General features: G+C 38.0%; 1 protein-coding gene across 1 annotated transcript; it reads right to left on the bottom strand.

The window, feature by feature from the left end:
- Positions 1 to 1118: 1118 nt before the first annotated feature.
- GTF2H1 (general transcription factor IIH, polypeptide 1, 62kDa) lies at positions 1119 to 19275 on the bottom strand. The gene is made up of 14 exons (XM_010297285.1): positions 19112 to 19275; positions 17083 to 17275; positions 14465 to 14627; positions 12720 to 12813; positions 11849 to 11998; positions 10677 to 10756; positions 9221 to 9351; positions 8001 to 8088; positions 6603 to 6691; positions 5654 to 5771; positions 4675 to 4765; positions 3142 to 3257; positions 2139 to 2231; positions 1119 to 1535 (listed from the first exon to the last, which is right to left on the bottom strand). Exons 1-14 carry the CDS (start codon positions 19263 to 19265, stop codon positions 1449 to 1451), a joined length of 1647 nt encoding a protein of 548 aa, XP_010295587.1. The 5' UTR covers positions 19266 to 19275; the 3' UTR covers positions 1119 to 1448.
- Positions 19276 to 19707: the final 432 nt, after the last annotated feature.

Genomic DNA, 19707 nt, shown 5'->3' on the forward strand with positions numbered 1-19707 from the left:
ATGCATCAGTTAAAGAAAAAACCCTCTTGCATAAAAGGAGCAGCAGCAGCACAGAACAAGCACAGACTTGGCTATACAAGTACACCTTTTCTTCTGTAGGAATTTGTAAGAATTCTCCACCCAACATCATACTATCATGTTTTAGCATCATATCAATGGTGGCAAAATCTAGCATTAAGCCATCATGCAGGCTAATGAGAATTTCTTCTACCGTACTGAACGCTGCTGTGCTTGCTTTGAATACGTATTGTCACTCTAATTTGTCTTTGTAGTAAATGCATCTTGTAATCTTAACAGTCACATTTAGTCTGAAGTAAAAAAGTTCAGTAGCCCATACTGGGCTTTAGTACAGTCAAGATGACAACAAAATACAAGGATGTCATTAAACTGCATATATTATAGAAAACAGGTTTACTTTGCATTTAAGTCACATTTAATACAAGACAAGTTGGTCTGAAATGGTGAACTGATTCTATTTGGAACAAAGTATGGCACAGATTCCCAATATCTATGGACATTGTGTAAATAACACATTTTTCTCTTTGCGATGATTATCAATTCGCCAAAAATAGTGTAACAGTCAAAAGGGAAGAGTAAAGGAAAACCGATTTAGGAGAAGAAATAAAAAATGTCTAACAATTGAAAATAAATGACTTATTTTGTAAGAAACTTTATTTAACTTCATTTTTAAAAATGCATTCTCTCCTTAGAACAAATGCCACCTTAAAAAAAAAAAAATTGCAGTAGCACACACTTGCACTCAAAGGAAAACATGCAAAACTGATGGCCAAAAAAATTCTGCATAAAAATCCAAGACTTCAGGCAAAAGTTTTCCCCCCATGTGCCTTTAGGGACCTCAGACCATAGACAGCTTTCAGTGCAATGTCTCTTGCTTCCAATTGGTGGGGAAACATACGGTAGAAGCTTGTCTTCTGACAGCTATGCTCTCCCAGATGTTTGAAGCAAAAAACAGTCTCAGCAATATTTTAAAATATCATTGTTAAACTGTTGCAGAAAGTACAAACAGAATTCATAAAATGTCAGAATCCAGTGAAGAAAAACTTTTGAGTTCTACCCTGTGCCATACACTTTAAAAAAAAATTAGACAGAAAACCAGATTTTATTAATACACCCTCTTTAAATTTTTTATTTCTGAAAGCAGCTCTTTATGCAAATCAAAAGCAGTTCCTGAGTAACTGCAGTAAACAGTGTCTTTTAAATATTTTTTGCGCCTCAGCTCTTCTATTTTGGTTCTTCCTTGTTTTTCTCCCTAGTTTTCAAGTTTAATCTCAGTTCTTTTTCAAAAATGTGCAAGTTCAGTTAGCATCGCTTCCAGAAGTCCACAGCTTGCAGGTCTTCCTGCAACAACTATAAGATCTGCACATATGCTAGGTTGTACTCCTATACCTATTGCAGATTTTGCTCTCAAACCTGCACAACATGCATTTTCACGTCTTCTTCAGCATACGCCGGGACTGCCATGTATGGAACTTATTGTAGGCCGTCTGCAGCATCTCTTCTATATGACTTATCAACTGAAACATTAAGAGGGGAAAAAAAAATGTCCCAGCTGCTGGAAAACAGATGCCCTCCCCTCCCTTTGATCAGATACTGAGTTGGATTCTTCCTTTTATTCCCTAAGAGTAATCTTGCTAAAATCAACGAGGTATGCCAGATAGAGAGAAAGGACCTTGAGGCTCTATTGCAAAGTACCTGTAGAGGGAGCAGTTCAGAGAGCTACTAAGCTGAGAAGATCACAGGGAAGTGACACTTGATTGTGCTGTCTGTGCCAGCCAGTCTGTGACCACTTCAAGTCTGACATGGTGGGAGACAGTCTGGAAGTTGCTACAGTTCTACTTCGTGGTGGAAGTGAAAAATGGAACATGATTTCCCATTTTTGTTGTCTCACATGGGTAATTTCAAATTGTAGCTTTTGACAGTTTCTGGTGTTATTCAGTACGTTATACAAGGAGGAAAAACGTGCTTAACTGTGTACCCAATTTCCCTCTGCCCATTTCCTAGTTAAGAAAAAACTTAAAATGCCCTAGGATAAGAAGTCACAAAGCTACCATCCTCTGATAATTACGATTCAATTATGAATATGCACCCACGTAATTAAAAGAGTGTTTTCTCCTTACATTTGTGCTTAAATACTGTCTCCGAATCTTTTCTTGGAATGGGCAGAGCTTTGTAACCTGAAATCTTTCCAAGTTGCTCCTCATTTTCACAACCTGAGAAAGAGACAGAAACCAGTATTATAATCACTTGCATAGAAGTTTCATTTCCTTTAACAAATTGTTTTCCAACAAAACATCTTGTAACTTTCTGGGGGCTACTTTAAGTATTGAGGAAGGAAAGATGCTAAAATATCAGTCTCTAACAATTCTTGAGCACATATTTGAGGCAAGTGCAATATGACTGAAAGTGCACTGTGCCACAGCAATAATTTTTACTTTGTCAGTAAATACTATCGATAAATTATTCACAAAAACATCTTTTTTTTTGCTTCAAGCATGAAGCAAACCATGGATTTTCAGGCAATGTTTTGCAGCAGAAAATCCAACATATCTGAATGCAAATTTTCATCTTTTATCCATGTGAGGTCAAAAGAACGAACAGCAACAGAAAAATGGTTATGATAATGTACCTGGTCATAGATAGACATCTGTTCTTGAAGGCAACTTTGTTCTAAAAAGCAGTATATGTTTTGAAGCTATGACAGTGATTTTGCAATGCAAAGAAGAATAAGAAAAAATTTCTTGTAACTGTCACTGCAGAGGTGGTGTCTAAGAGTTGGGGGGAAAAAGGGGGGATTTATTTTGTGTGTTTTAAACTGGCAGTGAGGAATCTGCAGCTGGAATATAGCTGACCATTCTGTTTGAAACTAGTCTACAGCAACTGCTCCTGAAGGGTGCTAACAGGCATGCAGGGACAAGGATGATTTTAATCAAGAGCACCAGCAGAATTGCCAAAAAAATGAATGTTTTTCATTGTTTTGTGACCTTCAGTTCTAGGGATGAGTAAGTTCTGTACTGATTTAAAGCACCTGTATTAGTTCTGTACTTCAAGTTAATGACAGTCATTCTAAACCATGATCTGGCCACATCATAACCAGGGCCACACTAGGAAGCTCTGCCTTACCTTTTCTTCTAGGAATGGCGTGTTAACAGGAAAGCAGGACCAGAAGTGTCGCAGCAGTTCCCCTACTGCCACATACAAGTGTTTTAGTTCAGACTGAACATCGTTTGGCACCATCTCTGCAAGAGGAAAAAAGATTTTGTCACATCACTCAGAACTGTCATATGGAAAATGAGACTGTAAGGCTAATGAAGGAGTTCAGCAATATACATTTCTACTAGAATCACAGAAAGGTTGGCTGGGAGGGAATGCTGGGGTGCCTCACACCTGAGGTAGGACTATCAGCAGTATTAGATCAGGTCAGCTGCTATTTTTGGCTATATACTTGGAAGCTTGTATATTATACAGGGAGATCTATGCCAGGCAAAGAATGGACACCAAACTTCACGAGGATTAGAACATTTGTATTGTTCTAACAGTGTGGCAATACTGCTGCTGGGACCAGCACCTTGTTCTCTTTACAGCCCAGTGCCAAATACTGCAAGCTTTTCCCTTTTACACTGACAATGAGAATATGGTCACATCGAGGCAGGAACATGGAACTGTATCACATATACTCTTAAAGAAGAAAGGGCAACAGCGTTCAAGAACAGGGAAGGAACCACGATCAAACCAGAGACAAAAAGCCCAAGGAGTCATTGAGGATGACAGGAGCAAAGTGAACTGAACAGCGAATAGTGAACTCTACGATGAGGCTGTTTTAAAAAAAAAAAAAAGTGGCGGTCAAGCTTAAAGAAGTGGAGTGTAGCACCCAGTATGCCAACTGAGATGGGTAGGAAAGCCTCACTACTGCTTGCTGACTCTTTTACTTTTGGTACTATAAAGAACTCGTACTTGCTTTCTCAGCTGCCTGAATTAGTTTCTGCTGCTCTTCAGAGTAAATAACACAAGTTAAACTGGAAAACTGTTAGAAACCCTGCCTTGTGAGAATAGGGATTCATCTGCTGCGACACTAAAGAGAAAGGAACTCAAACTGGCAGGAATATGACAACAGGGAAAAGGGGTGGTTGAATGGAGATATGAGGAAGGGCTGTCTGTTTTCTCCTTGCAGACTACAAGAAAGTTGTCATTATTCACAGCAAGCTGTGGATCTTAAATGCAGGCTGCAAAAAACCTAGTTCCAGACAATTATCTAGGCTTCACCTCCTTAGAGCTCTCCCAGAGTATGCCTTTACTTTCTAAAATCCAGGAGAAAAATATCAGAAAAGAGAAACACTGAACAAGCAAAACCCATTATCTGTAAGAGGACCTAGTATCAAGCGCATCCTTCATCATGTACTCTGTAAAATTTTCTCTCATTCACTTGCCTCAGTGCTGGTGTGCAGTAGCACCCTCATGGTGTGGCTGGGTTGTTGCTTTTGTTTTGTTGCTGTAACCCAGTATTACTCCAGCTACATGTTTCCATAATTTTTCCATTAAAAAGTTTAAGTTTTTATCGCTGTAACATATTCTAAGAGGGAGATGAAACAGCAAGCCAGGTACTGCTGTGTAATGCAATAAGATACGATTAAAGTATTACACATCCTAAATCCTTACGGTTTATGGCTTGCTGTGTTCCACCCTGCATAAGCGCTCCTCCAGGTGACAGGACTGCAATAGTGCTAGTAGCATCACCACTTGAAAGAACCTGAAGGTAAGAGAGGGAACAAATATTTCAGATCACTTTTTCCAATGAAATCTTTTTAAAATCAGTTGTATTTGAACTCCAGTGGCAAAGATGCAGTTGAGCAGATACAATGGAAGTTCTGCTTAAAAGTCTGCTCTTCTCCAGAACTAGACATACTGCGTTTTAGTGCTATAGCTCATGTTTTCAGTGAAAGATCTCCAGTTATTTACAGACAAACCAACCAACCTTTTCTTTACCTACTACATGAACTGCCTATGCAGCTACTCTGAAGTGAGACAGAGAAGTACTATACAGAAATGTGACACACACACATTGTGGCTGCTTTACTTAGGGCCTAATCTAGGTTTACTAACAGAGGAAGTTCAGATACTGGCTGGGGAGGTTGGCTACATGGCTATGCTGCCCTCCAGTTGCCATAACAGAGCTGCTGTGCAGCCCCCAGTGAAAGCTACATCCCACCCAAGTGCATTTAGGAGCAAAAGACTTGATTAGTTATAAACTTGCTTTCTGTGACCTCCTAAGACCATTACATCCTAAATTTCAGGAGGTGGGATCAGTAATATTGGCCTGTGCTTCATGTTGCATGACTGTCCTCCTCTGCTACTTTATAACTTTACCATTTCCTCAAAGCAACGTGGTAACAATAGAATATAACTCTGAGTATCCGCAATGACTCAGTTTCCTATTGTTTCAATTTTAAACACGGAAGCTCAAAAGGTATCGCTTAAAGTTGTAGAATAAATTGAATAACACAAAAACTATTGGAGGTAACTACGTTTACCCTGAAAAATTAAAATTCCAGTAGACATGAGACACAAAATTATATAGAAAGCAAGATGCTAACATCAAGGGCTGCTTTTCTTTTTTTTTTTTAGTATTATTCCATACCTGAGTTAGTTTGGGTACATATGCTTCCATTTCTTGCCTAATACTATGAAAAGAATTAATTATATCCTGACTGGTTGCATATTGCTGTGATTGAATTGGAGTTGGACCATGATAATACCTGTGAAGTAAGAAAAGGAAAGAGAAAAGTGTATTAGTAGGAGTGTTGGTAAAACAGAGGCCAAACTCAGTGGACAGTTCTTCAAATGTTTCCAATTTTAGATGCTACTATCTAAATCTTATTTATTGACAAACTAAAATACATTGTCACATGGGAAGAGGTTGGGTTTGGGATGGTATGGCAGTAAAATAAGAGAAGAGCTTCTACTGTTGAATCTGCAAGCATAATTTTGATATCAAAAAGCTATCTGTGCCACCTAGCTCTGGTAATATCATTACAATGGAGGAATTCACAGCACTTTTGATTGAAACTAAGCTAAATGAAGTTAGGTGCACACTGGGAACTGTTCTCTTCCTGTAGTATCACTTATTTTCTGAAGCTACATCTACGGTTCTCAAACTCAAAAGTCTAGAAAACAGGACTGTTAGTTTGGACTGCTGACTGGTCTAGTGTTTTTCTATCTCGATTGCACTCTTTTTGCCTGGGAGTGGATCTTCCTTGGAATCGTATGTATTTTCACATGTAATACATACATTTTTCTGCTTTAAGCTGCAACAAAGTGCTGAACTGTGAATACAGGTCTTTCACAGAAATCACATGTCAAAGCCCTTAACTTTCTGAAAAGCAAGATGAAAACAAAATACAAATTTAAATGGGAATTACTTGGAAGCTGGTTTATACAGGAGTTTGCATTAGGTTTCTAAACTTAGCCTAAACACACACTTGAGCGTGGCACACTAGGAACTAAATCAGCTGATTCTGTGCAGGCTGTGCTGAGAGATCTGCTAGATTGAATATGCTGAAATAGCTGTGCATGTTTTATTAACTTACCTATCAGACTTCTTTAGGTTTAGTGCAATAGTTCTAATGCTATTATTCTTTGCTAAATCTTCATATTCAATGGACTCCTGCAGTTTCACCTAAAATAAGCCAAATAATTATACACATTACTAACGGGGACACAATTCAATGCATTTAGTGCTTTTTTTCCAGTTCACTGGGTTTGAGATGAAGGGTTACTAAAACCTTAAAGAAAATGAAAGTGTGGAATGGTTCTTGTCTACCCTTCAGAGGGAACGGTGCCTAATACCATTTAAAGCGTGCAGTTTGGAAGTCTTGGCACTACCACTTTTTCTGCAGATTCTGGCCAAAACTTGCAGTCCCTGCTACTTCCAAAAAGTGCTCTGCTATACATAGATGATTCTTTGTGCTCTCTACTTATGTCCATTTATCTCTAGATGAGCAGAAATAGTAATGATTTAATGGTTGGTGTACAAGACTGTAAGACTAAAACCGTAACAGTTACCCAAGCTATTTTATGACAGTAGAGCTAGAGCATTAGTAGTGAGAGGTAACAGCACAGTGATATCAGATTTGTACAATAAGAAAACTACTTTTGAAGTCTCCTACTCTCATTCCTCTTTTCATCACATTTGTTCTAGTCCTGATCTATAGTTTAGTCGCCAGTAAAAATTGCAGCTTTCAGGAAAGTCAAAGCTATTGACTACCTCCCCACTTAACAACACATGTATTCTACAGCCTTTTCTCACATGCAAAATGCAAGTTTTGAGTCCCCTAAGCATTTTCTATTTAGGCTGACAACTCTAGCAAGAGTATTCAATTCAGTTTTGTAGCAATTACAGTACTCTTCTCTACTTTGTAAGCTGCTATGGTTAGTTTAAAACAGGCTCTTGTCCTGTGTTTCAGTGTAAGAGGTGTCACTACACTTTCAATTTAATCTCGCTTCAGCTTCTGACTTTAAGATGAAGGCTGCCATGTGCTAGTTTAATCATCCCCTCTATAAACAATAGATTTGATAGGTTAATATTGGTGCTTGAAAACCAGTATCTCTCTCAGATGGATGTTTTCTAGAAGTTTTCAGGCATTTGGGGAAAAAAAAGGGGCGGGGGGAAACAGGACAAAAATAGAACTACATTGAATGGAAAGAAACAGATTTCTCAGTCCAATCAGAAGCATGTTTTTTTACTCTCATTGGGCACTACTGAAGAGATAAACAGAACAATACTTCAAGGTGTAATTTATTTGAGTTTACTAGCAGAGGTACAAAGCTTCTTGCAGGCTCTCAGGTTCTTATTCTATACACTTCTAAGCAAAGCTAAATAAGTATCACTTTAGATGCATCATAAAACAAGTAAGGAACCTTCAGCAATCTTTTGAGACAGAGCTTTCAGTTCCATTCAATTAGAACTACATCAGCTAACTTTATACCTTTTTCATTGGTGGTTGAAAGAAATCTGAATCCCTGGAGTTTCCATCCGTACTGCTGGTCTCACTGTAATGGTCATTTTGTGCTTCTCTTAAAATAGAGAAACAGCATTAAGAAGAATTCACCTCACAGGAAACTTAAGATAAAAGCTAGAGACAAAGTAAATACATCTGTTTCAAAAATTTTATATGCATGTTCACATACTGTATATCAACTTTTTTCCCCCTTATGTCTTAATTTCTAGAAGTTGATCTAGATAGGGTTATTCGAGGAGTTGGTTTCTATCTGTCTGTCAAGGGGGAAATTCAACAGCAGGGGAGGGTGCTTCTCCCTCTCTTCAGAAATAGTAGCGTGCCCACAATGCAAGTGGGACACAGCAAAAATCACAGCTAAATTAGAAACATCTTGCCAACACACTTATGCCAACCACGTATTGGCAAAGCTATGGGAGCCCTGAGACACTACTGGTTTAGAATTAGCACTGTTGTTTTGTCTCTTTCCGAATGGAGAAACAAACACAAATTACCCAGAAGAGGTTATTTAAGGTACATTTGTGCAAGACAGAAGAACATGAGGGAGCACGGCTACACAGAAAAAAATATTTAATTAAGATCTCTCACAGGTAAGGTCTGTAGGGTTTGGGCTTCGCATCAAACCCATTTTTTTTAAGATCCATAAAACCCCTCTTTTAGAAGTTTTGTTTGTGAAGTTTACTGTAAATATATGTAACCAGCTGATACATTTTTTTGGTCGGGGCAGGGTACTGCACTGGAGGAATCTTTCATTTGATCCACCCATGCCACACTGCTCTTGCTTCCTCATTTTCTTATGCCCATGCATCCCACTACAAGAAGCCCCAGTGGACCTGCTCCTGGAAGGCAGGCAATAGGAACTCCCTGTGCCAGACCTCACCTCCACACAGCAAACAGAATATTACTTCTGCAGCCTTCACCAGGGCTAGAGAACTAAGGCAGAAACATCCTTTCCTTTTTAATCTACTTTGTATGATAACAACCCAGCTAAAAATAACATTTGTCATCTCAGACAGCTCTGAAGAACTTTTATTATAGTAAAATGAAATCTAAAGGCATTTTCATTTCTAGAGCAAAATACTTCATTCATAAAAATTAAAAGGTTGGATGTGTAATTGAAGATGTATTTTCATTTTAGAAATTCCTTAAAATTTGTTACAAAAAAGCTTTTACACAACATTGAAACTTACTGTTTCCTGAGGCCAGCTGCAAGGACCATGGCACTATGATGATTAAAGCGTTTTATAATGGCAGCATTGCTACTTTCTCTAGCAGATTTTGAGGCGTTTGATGTAGAGGCCACAGAAGCAACACCATAGCCCTACAAAGAAAACAACATTAGCTACCTTCCTGCCCCAAAACCAGAAGGATGATTCTCTCTTTTACACTGAGTCAGGGAGCCTGCAGGCCACCTCCTCTGAAATTTACTGAATGACAGTGCATCACCATCTAAAGCAGTGTTTTCCTACCTCCCCACCCACCCCACAACTTTATGTACTTTGAAAAGTCCCTGTAGACTATTTTATTCTGCTAACACTTGGCAGTTTAGAGGTGTCTGAGAGAAGGAAAAATTAAACAGATAGTTTTACAAGACCATGACCTGTTATAAGTAAAAACAGAACTAGCTTAAGAAAAATTAAGGATCACCTGTATGAAACAGACAGACATTGATGACAACTAAAAGCTAGCAATTGTTTTACTGACCTCTTTTTAACATCTTGTGGGACACCAGCAGCCCACAGGCTAAATGACAGCTGTCAGGAGGATGTGATACCACTAGGAATTCAAAAAACCTCAAGCCTTAATGTTGGCAGTCTTCCCCAGTTACCAGGTGGCTGAAGGCAACTTGCTTTACTCCATGCTTGCAGTTAACCAGCCTCAAAAACAAACTAGGGCAGTTCGAATAGCACTTCAAACATACTTGTCCTAAATTCCTAGTCCAGTTTCAGACTGCTAGTTTTGTGCAACTCTTACAAAAAAACCCCCAAAACTTAGAAATGCAGCATCATTATTAATTACAACTCAAAAGTTTAAAAGTTAAATCCAGAAAAAGAAAAGTGCATCTTTAATTTATTTCACATTATGGTACACCATTTATAGCAACTGTTTTAAGTTGTACTTGGAGGCAGGTAGTAGTTCAAGCTAATCACATTTTTAGCAAAACACAGCATTTAAAGCTAAACAAAGAAAACCGTATAAAGCGTCCTTAAAGTTAAGCTGAATCAAACAAATAGCAACGTTCAAACCAAGAACAGATGCAAGCACTTTTGCCTGTTTTGTGCTACTCTTCTGTACATTGTCACAGCTTCTAAAAGGTAGGAAGAAACTAGAGAGTCTACTTTAGACAAAAAAGCCATCCAAGTGAAATAATAATTCTTTATAAAAGGGAAGTCCTGCTTTTGCACCCAGAACACTAAGGCAGACATACAGGTCCATGGGCAGAGTCTCCATTTCTTTACACACATACAACTGTATAAATGTTGACCACCCAACCACTGCACCAGCCTAGTAAGCTAGTAAGTGATGTGCTTTAGAATATTAGCAGTTGTAGTTATTTTAAGAGGAGAAAGACCCACTTTCTCCTTAAATGAAACTGAAGGGGGGTGTGGTGTGGTGTTTTTTTTTTTCCCCTTGCTAACTACTTACTTCATCTAATGTTTTATCTTCCAAAGCTGTTAAATCTATCAGAGGGTTTTTTACTCCTTGAGACACCATTGTTTTTAACCCTGTAGGAAACAAAAAAACCCACACATTAAAAACTGTCTCTAAACAAATAGAAATAATTGTGGGATTATTAGATTACATTGAACCTTTAAAAGGAGAAGGCAAAGGTTCTGCAGATGCCCAATTATCACTGTGACCAAAACTTTCAGCCCTTTTCAAAGTTCCATTTAAAATAAGCAATAAACTTGGAAAGTAATGGTAAAAGATCATCCTACTGGATAGCACAGTTTTTATAAACTTCTACACATCACTGAATACTGTTTGGTAAAAAAAAATATAAATTGAAGATGCAGTTATATTAGTTGTATTAGTAGAAACTGGGAAGCCTTAATTGTGTGTTTCTTCTAATTTTGGCACTGTTTTGCTGCCCTGTCTTTGGTAGTATGGTAATTTATATCTGGTGATAGCTTTTACTTGTGAAAGGTTGTGGTTTCCTAGTAGAATGCTTTCGTTAGTCAGAATACGTATTAAGGAATGGTGTTAAGTGATCTCAACTCTCCACATTTCTGTATCATCGCAAACCTACCTCAAAAGTTCAATAAGAACTTAAGTCAGATAATATTTTAAGATTTTGCATTAAAAAGGTTGACAGAACAGAGATGGCAACTCTGGAAAATCTTAAACAGGATCCATATTTATCTATCACTAAGAACTGATCTGTAACAAAAGCTACACCTGTTACAAATTGTGCACATACCACAAGATGAAGGCTTATGTAAACAAAGTTATTCCATAGTATGGCAGAGCATAATCAATCTAGCATGATGGCATATTATGGAATTTATCACAGATTTACTGTTGCATGAGTTCTAACAGAGTATTTCTAGCACTACCACTTTCCAAAGGCTAATTTGTTTCAAGAAATGCACTGGCTATCACACATGCTAAGAACAGCAAAACGATAGCTAACTTTCAATGACAATCTGTAGCTTTCACTTCACAGTTCCACTAACAAGATGCCCTGTAAAATAGACATAAAAAACCTTCTGACTTCAGCTTTGCTAGGTTTACTAGATATGCCTCTTGAGTGTTGTGCTCTATGATATAGCTAAGACTGTAGCAGCCTACTGCCAAAACAAAGTCAAAAAGCTTACCTTTCTCATCCAGTTTGGCACATTCTGCAAAGAGGTCTTTTGAGCCTGTATTGAGCCTGTCCCGATGGAAATAATGAGACTGAAAAAATCGTGTCCAGAATTCCCTCTCAGTCATGTTATGTGGAACGTTTTCTGCATATTTCATTTTTACTGTGAACCAAAAACATAATGATTACAAACTGTCCCACAAATCTTAGTATGGTATTTTATGGTAAAATTTCCTTGCTTGCTTCCTTGCTTTCTGTCTATTGCTGCCTTCATTCATGCCAATTAAATGTAAGGGAATGCAGTAGTTAAGCACGAGCAAACAGGTACTCTTTTACGCCCTGCAACGCTAGCTAATGCTTTGAAAAGAAATGCACGTAACAGTGGTCCAAATACTCTAATCTGAATTGCGTGCACACAAGAAGTTTGAATTGCCAGAGTTATAGTTATTCTCGGAATGGATCTAATATTTTTAACCTGGGGTCAAAATGAACCAGTGTCAGTGTTCAATATAGTGCAGGGGAACAATGGAAATCTGATTCTTCTCCTCTCAAAGATGATTTCATGAAAAATAACAATTAACTGAAATGCTGAGTAGGGAAGTATCATGGGAAGCAAATATGTACTCACAGTGTAAAAAAAAACCAAAGTAAATGCAACAAGTTAAAATGTTTTCAATTAATAAAATCAAGTTTTCCATTTCAAAAGTGTGTTTTAACACATGCTTCTTCCCGTCCCTCAAAACGGCACAGTAAATCATCCAGAAGACTGAAAATAGGGTCTTTTGTACTTCCAGGCTCAGACTAACATTCTAGTCTTCCTACGGTAAGATAGTAAAAACCAAATCTTAAATGCATATATTCATTATGTAAAGCACTATTCTTACCTGCAGGATATGTTCGAAATATGGATTCAATGATATCTGAAGTCAAATTATACCTCAGACCATTGCAGCCATCTGTTTGAGGCCGTACATCAGCCTAAGAAAAAGCATACAGGGAGGAAAAACAGTCATGTCTGAATGCCTTCTGTAACTGGAGAAGGAAAAAAATGTGGCATCTTGCATTCAAATTCTGCTGCAGATAAAATAAACTTCTTCCTCCAATAATCCATAGCATATTTGATCATAAATAGGTACTTTTAGAATGAGAAATGAAAGAGCATGCATTAATCACTTTATTATACTTGCCACTTACAGGATTATTCAACAAGTAGACTGTAAGCTTTAGAAGATGAAAAGCAAAGACCACTCCATCAGTCAAAAGAAGGTATGCTTAGTTTAATATATCCTTGTTTCAAAGTAAAAATAGGCATATTTACTTTATACGCCTAATCTTTTGTTGTTCATTCAACAATTTAAGCTAGTGAACAATCAGTGATGATATTGAGGTGACGAAAAAGGATATTTGGCTCTTACACCTTACTTATATGCTAAAGGCATCTCAGTATAATTGATAAATAACATTTAATTTAAAAAATGAGGGTAAGCTTTAGTCAGAACTTGCAAGTTATATCTCAGTGATCTCTTTAGGAAGCTCTTGAGTAAGCAAGCACTCAGTGCAATTCTCAGTAACAGGAAAAAGTACGACGCATATGCTGCCTTCTTTTCTTCCTTTTCCTGTACACATAAATTCTAGGTTTTGTACCACCTTCTTCCTAGAGAAACACTCATTCTGAGCAGAGACAGACAGTTATTTTATCTTGAACTAGGACACACAAGTATCTGAAGTTTTCTTCTTCCAAATGCAGAGTACACAAACACAACCAGTTATTTTAAGAAAGCTTCAGTTTTGAAGGTTTGGGTGGATTTTTTTTTTTTTTAAGTTAAGGTGTAAGATAACGGGAGACAGGAAATCAGAGCAATCAAGTTCATTTAGTAACTGATTCAGGTATTTCGGGGGGGGAACCCAAGTGTTTGTACAGCAGCTAAGTCATAAAACAACTCCCACCTCCTCTTTCCCTCCCAAACCCTGGATGTGTGCACAAAGAAGAGTCATAATCTGTGTGAATTTTGTTGCAGAAGTAGAAACATGTGTCTCTGGGAGGAATCTAAAGACTGTACCTAGATTACTTTTAGACTGCATTGAGATTACTGAAGCATAGTTTCTACAAATGGGTAACATAACAAAGTTGGGGAGAGAGAGAGATAAAATGAGCTTTCAAATATACAAATTGTTCTTCGAGTAGCTGAAAACATGTACTGGTTTACAAAAATTGGGGTGGGAATAAGACCTTTTATGTGGAAAGTGTTTGCAGCTTCATTTATGCATGTCAGTGCTGCAACAGATACTCTTTTTAACTTAATACACTGTAATCTAGTGACTGTAAGTTCACCATTATTCCTGTTTTATGGAAGGCAGAGCAGCAATACAAACATCTGCCTATTGTCAATTTAAAGTTCAAATTGAACTTCTTAAATTGACAAAATGTTGAGGTTGCAGATTTGCATTAAACCTTTACTTTTTTTTCTTTCTCCTTTACACTTGCAATAGTCTAACAAACATGCAAAGGGATGTTGAGGAACCAGGAAAGGAACGTTAATGTATATGGCAATCAAGTACATGAGCAGAACTCCCACTTTCCCAAAAATTTGTTTGCTCTAAAATCCTTTAAGTTAGAGGTTCAACATACCAGAAATGCTGCAGAGATGCCCACATCCTGCTTACTAGGTGCTGCAGAATTATCCCCTGCATTCAGGCTTAAACGGTTGGCCCAGAATTCTTCAGCACTGATTACTTGGCTCACAACAAGGTCTTTATAGAGCTGAAACAAAACAGGATCTTCTTGCAGCATTCTGGTAAAAGAATGTATTGAATAGAATTGAAATGCTGAAGAATAAATCACTAGGATTTCCATAACTAACATGAGTTCACAAAAGGAACAGAAACCAACTTTTCTTTCAAAATGCTGTGCATTTCTTAACAAGATTGTGTAACCAATCAACCTCAATAGCTGTATTTGTCTCAAAAGACTTAAAGGACTAAAAACGTGCTTAAGGAATGGCATTAAATGCTAGAAAACAGTAATGCCTAAGAAAAAGTTAATGTGGGATTAATGTCTTGTCCTAAAATATCTTGTGGTGCTCTTCTGTCTACACGTCCAGGACTAGAGTCTCCTGAACTGTAAAAGTAACAATGAATTTCCTTCAACTTCCATAGCAAAGGTCTCATGGGGTGAAAAAAAAAAAAATGTTTCACCACTATCCAATTCATGTTTAAGATCTTAAAATTGAGTAGTTACAGGTCTCTATTCTAGTCCAAGAGTACAAGTTACAAAATTTGTGTGGGATAAGATACCTTAAAACACACATTACTGAGTTGTTTGTTCATTTATGTTTCAGTTGGTGACAGTAGTATCTTCATCACTTAACTATCATGTGCAGTGCAAGAGCTACAGAAACATTCAGTGTCTCTACTTCCACAGGGAATAATGTTTACAAAAGTTATCATCTAAATACCAAGTATCACCCATACTATCCAAAATGCAAAAAATGTATGCAGCTGAAACTTCAGTCAATTCATATTTAAGCAGCTTTTCATACAGCTGTGTTCTCATACAGTAGAGTTTCAACCTAATTTGAAACCCGCGAAGCTATTTTCAAGGAAAATGTGCATGCATGTTCACAGTCAGCCAATAACCTCAACAACCTTCAGCATGTACCTCAGGGTCTTGATCATTTGCAAACAAACAAACAAATCTTATGAACACATAGGAATACATAGTATGTGGTCTAGGGAAGAACAGGAATAATAAACTGCCAGCTGGGATCACAGCTGAAAGTCTGTAGCTGCTCTAAGGATGAAGTAGGATGAGGTGGAAGTGAAAACCTCATGGCAGGACATCCTTATTATGTTTTAACTACCAAGGCTTTTCCAGCTTTTCTTCTTGGTACAAATATGGATCAGTGGCAATTCTTACACATGTGCCTGACGCCCACATATCAGTAAGTGGAGGAAGTGCCACAGCTACTCTGGATGTAGCATCCTTCCAGAACAGGGTGAAACTTTGTTGCTTCATCTGTTGCAAATTAAGCTAATGAAGCCCCATTACTAGACTTAGACTTCTAATCATCAAAAGAATAGACTCTGACTGAGTGTGTGCAGAGAGTTTGGCTTTTTTGTAACTAGAAAAGCTCTTAATGCCGCATGGCATATATACTGTAAGACTCCACTGAAGTGTATGAAGATTCAGAGCTAAGACTGACCATGTACCCAGTATTAATGCTGGCAGAAATAAGGCACATAGCATAAAGAAACTAGTGTGGTAATATGGTTATAGTACCAAAGCAGTCCGCACTACTGTAGATCCTAGTGGTCACTGCAGTACTGGAACCAGTTAATCCTGGATGTGTCAGAGCTCCACCAGAAGGGCCACAGCCCTTCTGCTGGGAAATCTCCCTGTAAAGATCTGATCTGCCCAGTGAGGCAATGCTCCTATGTTTTGAAAAATCTAGCTTTAGCTTATCTAAGTTCAAAGCTAGAACAGTCTTTGAAAAAGGAAGCTGGTTGATACAGCATTCACAGCAGATGCTAGAATGAAGTGACACTCATCTTCGTGAGATGCAAGAGAAGTGTGCTCTATGGCCATAAGGACTGGTTTAGCAAACATTTTAAAGGAACAGAAGTATATCTTACAAGGCCTTTTGGGAAAGGACTTAGGTCCTGAATGTCTTCTCAAAACACTTTTTAGAACAAACATCCTGTATGCTGCATAATAAACTACTGCATGTCAAGTGAGATGCATGAAAATACCTAGCGGTTTAGTAGAGTATATAAAATACTAGGCAAGAAGATTTGAAGGGGAAGAGGTTATACAGGGAGGGAAAAAAAAAAAAAGAGAAAAAAATCACAAATCAAAGAAGGTAAGAACTTCTGGAAAAGGAAACAAAATCTTTCAAACAGCTCTTCTAACTGATACATATATACTTAAGAAGACTAAAGAGACCGACTGCCAGTTGGGTGCTTTCATCTCATAGCCATAGATAACAAAGACTGGGTGGCAGCCGGGCTGGCTGCCTTTACACCTCAAGAACGTGTCACTGAGAACATAAGTATAGTCTCAACATGTTACAGTTATGTAAGTCTCAAGTAACTGCCTCTAAATTGAAAGTGGAGAGGTTTTTACTAAGGAAACATGCCGTATCACTAACGATGTTGCAATAACAACTGTTAGCAGAAATATGCTATAGTTAGGCAACACTTAAGAAAACCACAAAACCACCAAAAATTTTTATGCTCCTTTCCCTTTACCTGTTCTTCTCCTCAAGTTCTTTATTAGCTTTCCTTTTGAACTTGGGCAACAGTTGTTGAAGAAGATCCTTTACTGCATCTCGCTCCTTCACTGCTGTGCTTTCGTTGGAGAAGTGAAAGTTGGTTGTGTCCCCTGCATGCAATACTAGCTGAAGTTGAATTTTAGCTTTACCTTCTGGACTAATTTTCTGGCCTAGATTACAGAAAGAGTATTAATTAGCAACAGACAGTAAGCTTATACAAGAAACTCTTCCCTAGAGTATTTGCTTATAAGCAGTTATCCTTATCGTTCAATTAAATACCATTATCCTGTGTGTGAATTCCAGCCATGAAAGTGGAACAGACAGTCTTTCCCTCAAATTAGTCTGAACCCTGCACCTTGTTCTCTAAAACGCAAGAAACGAACACCTGTAGCCTATTGCTCCATGTCCTTCAGGTACAGCTCAGGAGCCCTGATTCATCTTTGCATTCCCCGCATCCTCCAGCAGAAAACTGCTGCAAATTAGATTGTCATCACTTGGACGTTTTAGCCTGGTACCAATCCAGGCTGCTGCTGAAAGGTGACAACCTCATTCCCCCTTTCCACTTCTTCCTGCTGCCTTTCTTGTACAAGTGTTCGCATTTGTGTAACAAGCCGAACCAAGGAACTGATCCACTGAAAAGTAACTCCTTTTTGTTTTTTTCAGCTGGACCAGTTCCCACAGAAGAAAAGTGGTAAGAAAGCAGATGCAGGGTGGGGTTAACAGCATGTCTGTTGACAGCAAAGGTATACTGGTTTCAAGTGGTGTGGCAAACACATTTAGCCATTAGTACTCCCAAAGTCAATCACCAATGCCTCCAAGGTGCTATTACACTCTCATGACTCATACGAAAAACCTAACTCCTGATTCCCGCTTCCTTTCTTGTAACCAGAAGGAGAGGAGGCTAGAACAACTACTGCGGACTGTTGTGCTATATTGACTTCAATGGCACTAACCTAACTTGGAGTCTTACTCCTTTCTCCAGTGCAAGTGGGAGACAGGAACCAGATGTCACCGCTAAATCATCACTTCTACTACAAATTTACAAATACCCACCCATTTTTATTTTAGAGAACAAAAAAGAGCATCTTTCATTTAAGTTAAAGACTTCAGTGCCTATACATGTAAATATTTAAAATATAAGCTGCTTAAGTAAATAGCTAAATTAAAACTTCACAAAGTTGATTATTACGAGCGAACAGAGCTTTTAAACTCCTTATCACATTCGTATTTAAGAAAACAGCTTATTAGTTCTGATTCATCACATGCACTTTTGATCATGCTGCAGTACTTGTATGTGACTTTAGACAGCAATAATCGCTAAACCTTCACCAAGTGACGCATGCAACTTTCTTTTTATTCCTTCTTTGGCATTACAGCACATGGAATATGAGCACTAATTGGAGCCAGAAAGGAAACATGCTATAGACATTTACTGTTCAGTTTTAGACTTGCAAGTACTCTGCTATTGCAACAGCAAACACTTATTCGGAGTGTTACCAGTTAGGCCAAACTACAGAAGCTAGCACCTCTGAAGCTATGGTCTATTGGATGAAAATAAAACAGCGAGGTTCATTTTGTATGAAAATTGAAACAGCTTTAGATGCATAGTTTAACAGATTGCATGCCAGATAGTTTCTGTGTTAGACCCTGAAAATCCTATACTGTTCCTCAACCCTCCTCCCACCCTTCCCTCCACAAGCATATGGCACAATTTTTTTTGTGTTCAATTTATTGCAGAAGTTTATAAAAAGTTAATAGTAAATGCAGTACAACTTAAACATCTGAAGACTACCGAAGTTCTGCAGTAGCATCCTTAATAAACTGATGATACTTCACCAGGATCCTGACCTCTGCTGCTACAAAGAATAACCCAGTCAAAGCTCCAGACCCTTGCAACCTTCCTAACTTATCTACTAGTGTTTTATGGCAAATAAGTTTTGGGTTGTATTTAAATGTTTATCAAAATACTGCTTAATGAGGCTGGAATAGGAAAAGCATTCACTTACATTTTATGTCTGCATACATATGGCTGACTGTGAACCGGTCTTTGCCTTCAGGTGCCCACGCTATCCTTTCAGCCATAAGGTAGAGAGCTCCATCCTGCTTCTTCTGACGTACCTTCTTTACAATCAATAACACTTCTTCAGATGACGTTGCCATTGTGGTTATAAGGAGCTATTAAAAACACACAGTTGCATTGATTAGTAGAGTTATTTTTGCTATAACTCTTTCACTACTCCCATCTATATCAAAGTATTATAACCTGCGTTTACTTGTTAATGCCTACATCATTTTTGAAACATTCTAGATAAACGTGCTCCCCTCTGTCAGTGCAATCAGCAAACTTACTTAATGAAAATACTGCTAGCTACCTAAATAATTCATCTAATTATATTGCTAATACTGCTTTTGCTCCAATAAAAGACCCACAAATCTTATATTTAAACTGATAACCAAAATTTCCTGGTTTAATGTTCCTTGACTGGTTTTTCAAGTTCAGAAGAATACTGAAGCTAAGCAATGACATAAATTCTAAATCTCCTCTGGCATTTGGCAGCAATTCCCTTCTTTAGTGTGAATGGCAGATGTGAAGTCATTTCTG

The sequence above is a fragment of the Phaethon lepturus genome, unplaced genomic scaffold, assembly GCF_000687285.1.
Source record: "Phaethon lepturus isolate BGI_N335 unplaced genomic scaffold, ASM68728v1 scaffold21751, whole genome shotgun sequence".
In the NCBI taxonomy this organism is placed as follows: Eukaryota; Metazoa; Chordata; class Aves; order Phaethontiformes; family Phaethontidae; genus Phaethon; species Phaethon lepturus.

Excerpts from the sequence above, each read along its gene's own strand:
- GTF2H1 (XM_010297285.1), bottom strand. The coding sequence starts at position 19,265 with ATGGCAACGTCATCTGAAGAAGTGTTATTGATTGTAAAGAAGGTACGT. Across the intron at positions 17,276-19,111 it reads TATGTATGCAGACATAAAAT|GCCAGAAAATTAGTCCAGAA; the intron begins GTAAGTGAATGC and ends TCTGTAATCTAG. Across the intron at positions 4,766-5,653 it reads ATGTACCCAAACTAACTCAG|GTTCTTTCAAGTGGTGATGC; the intron begins GTATGGAATAAT and ends TCTTACCTTCAG.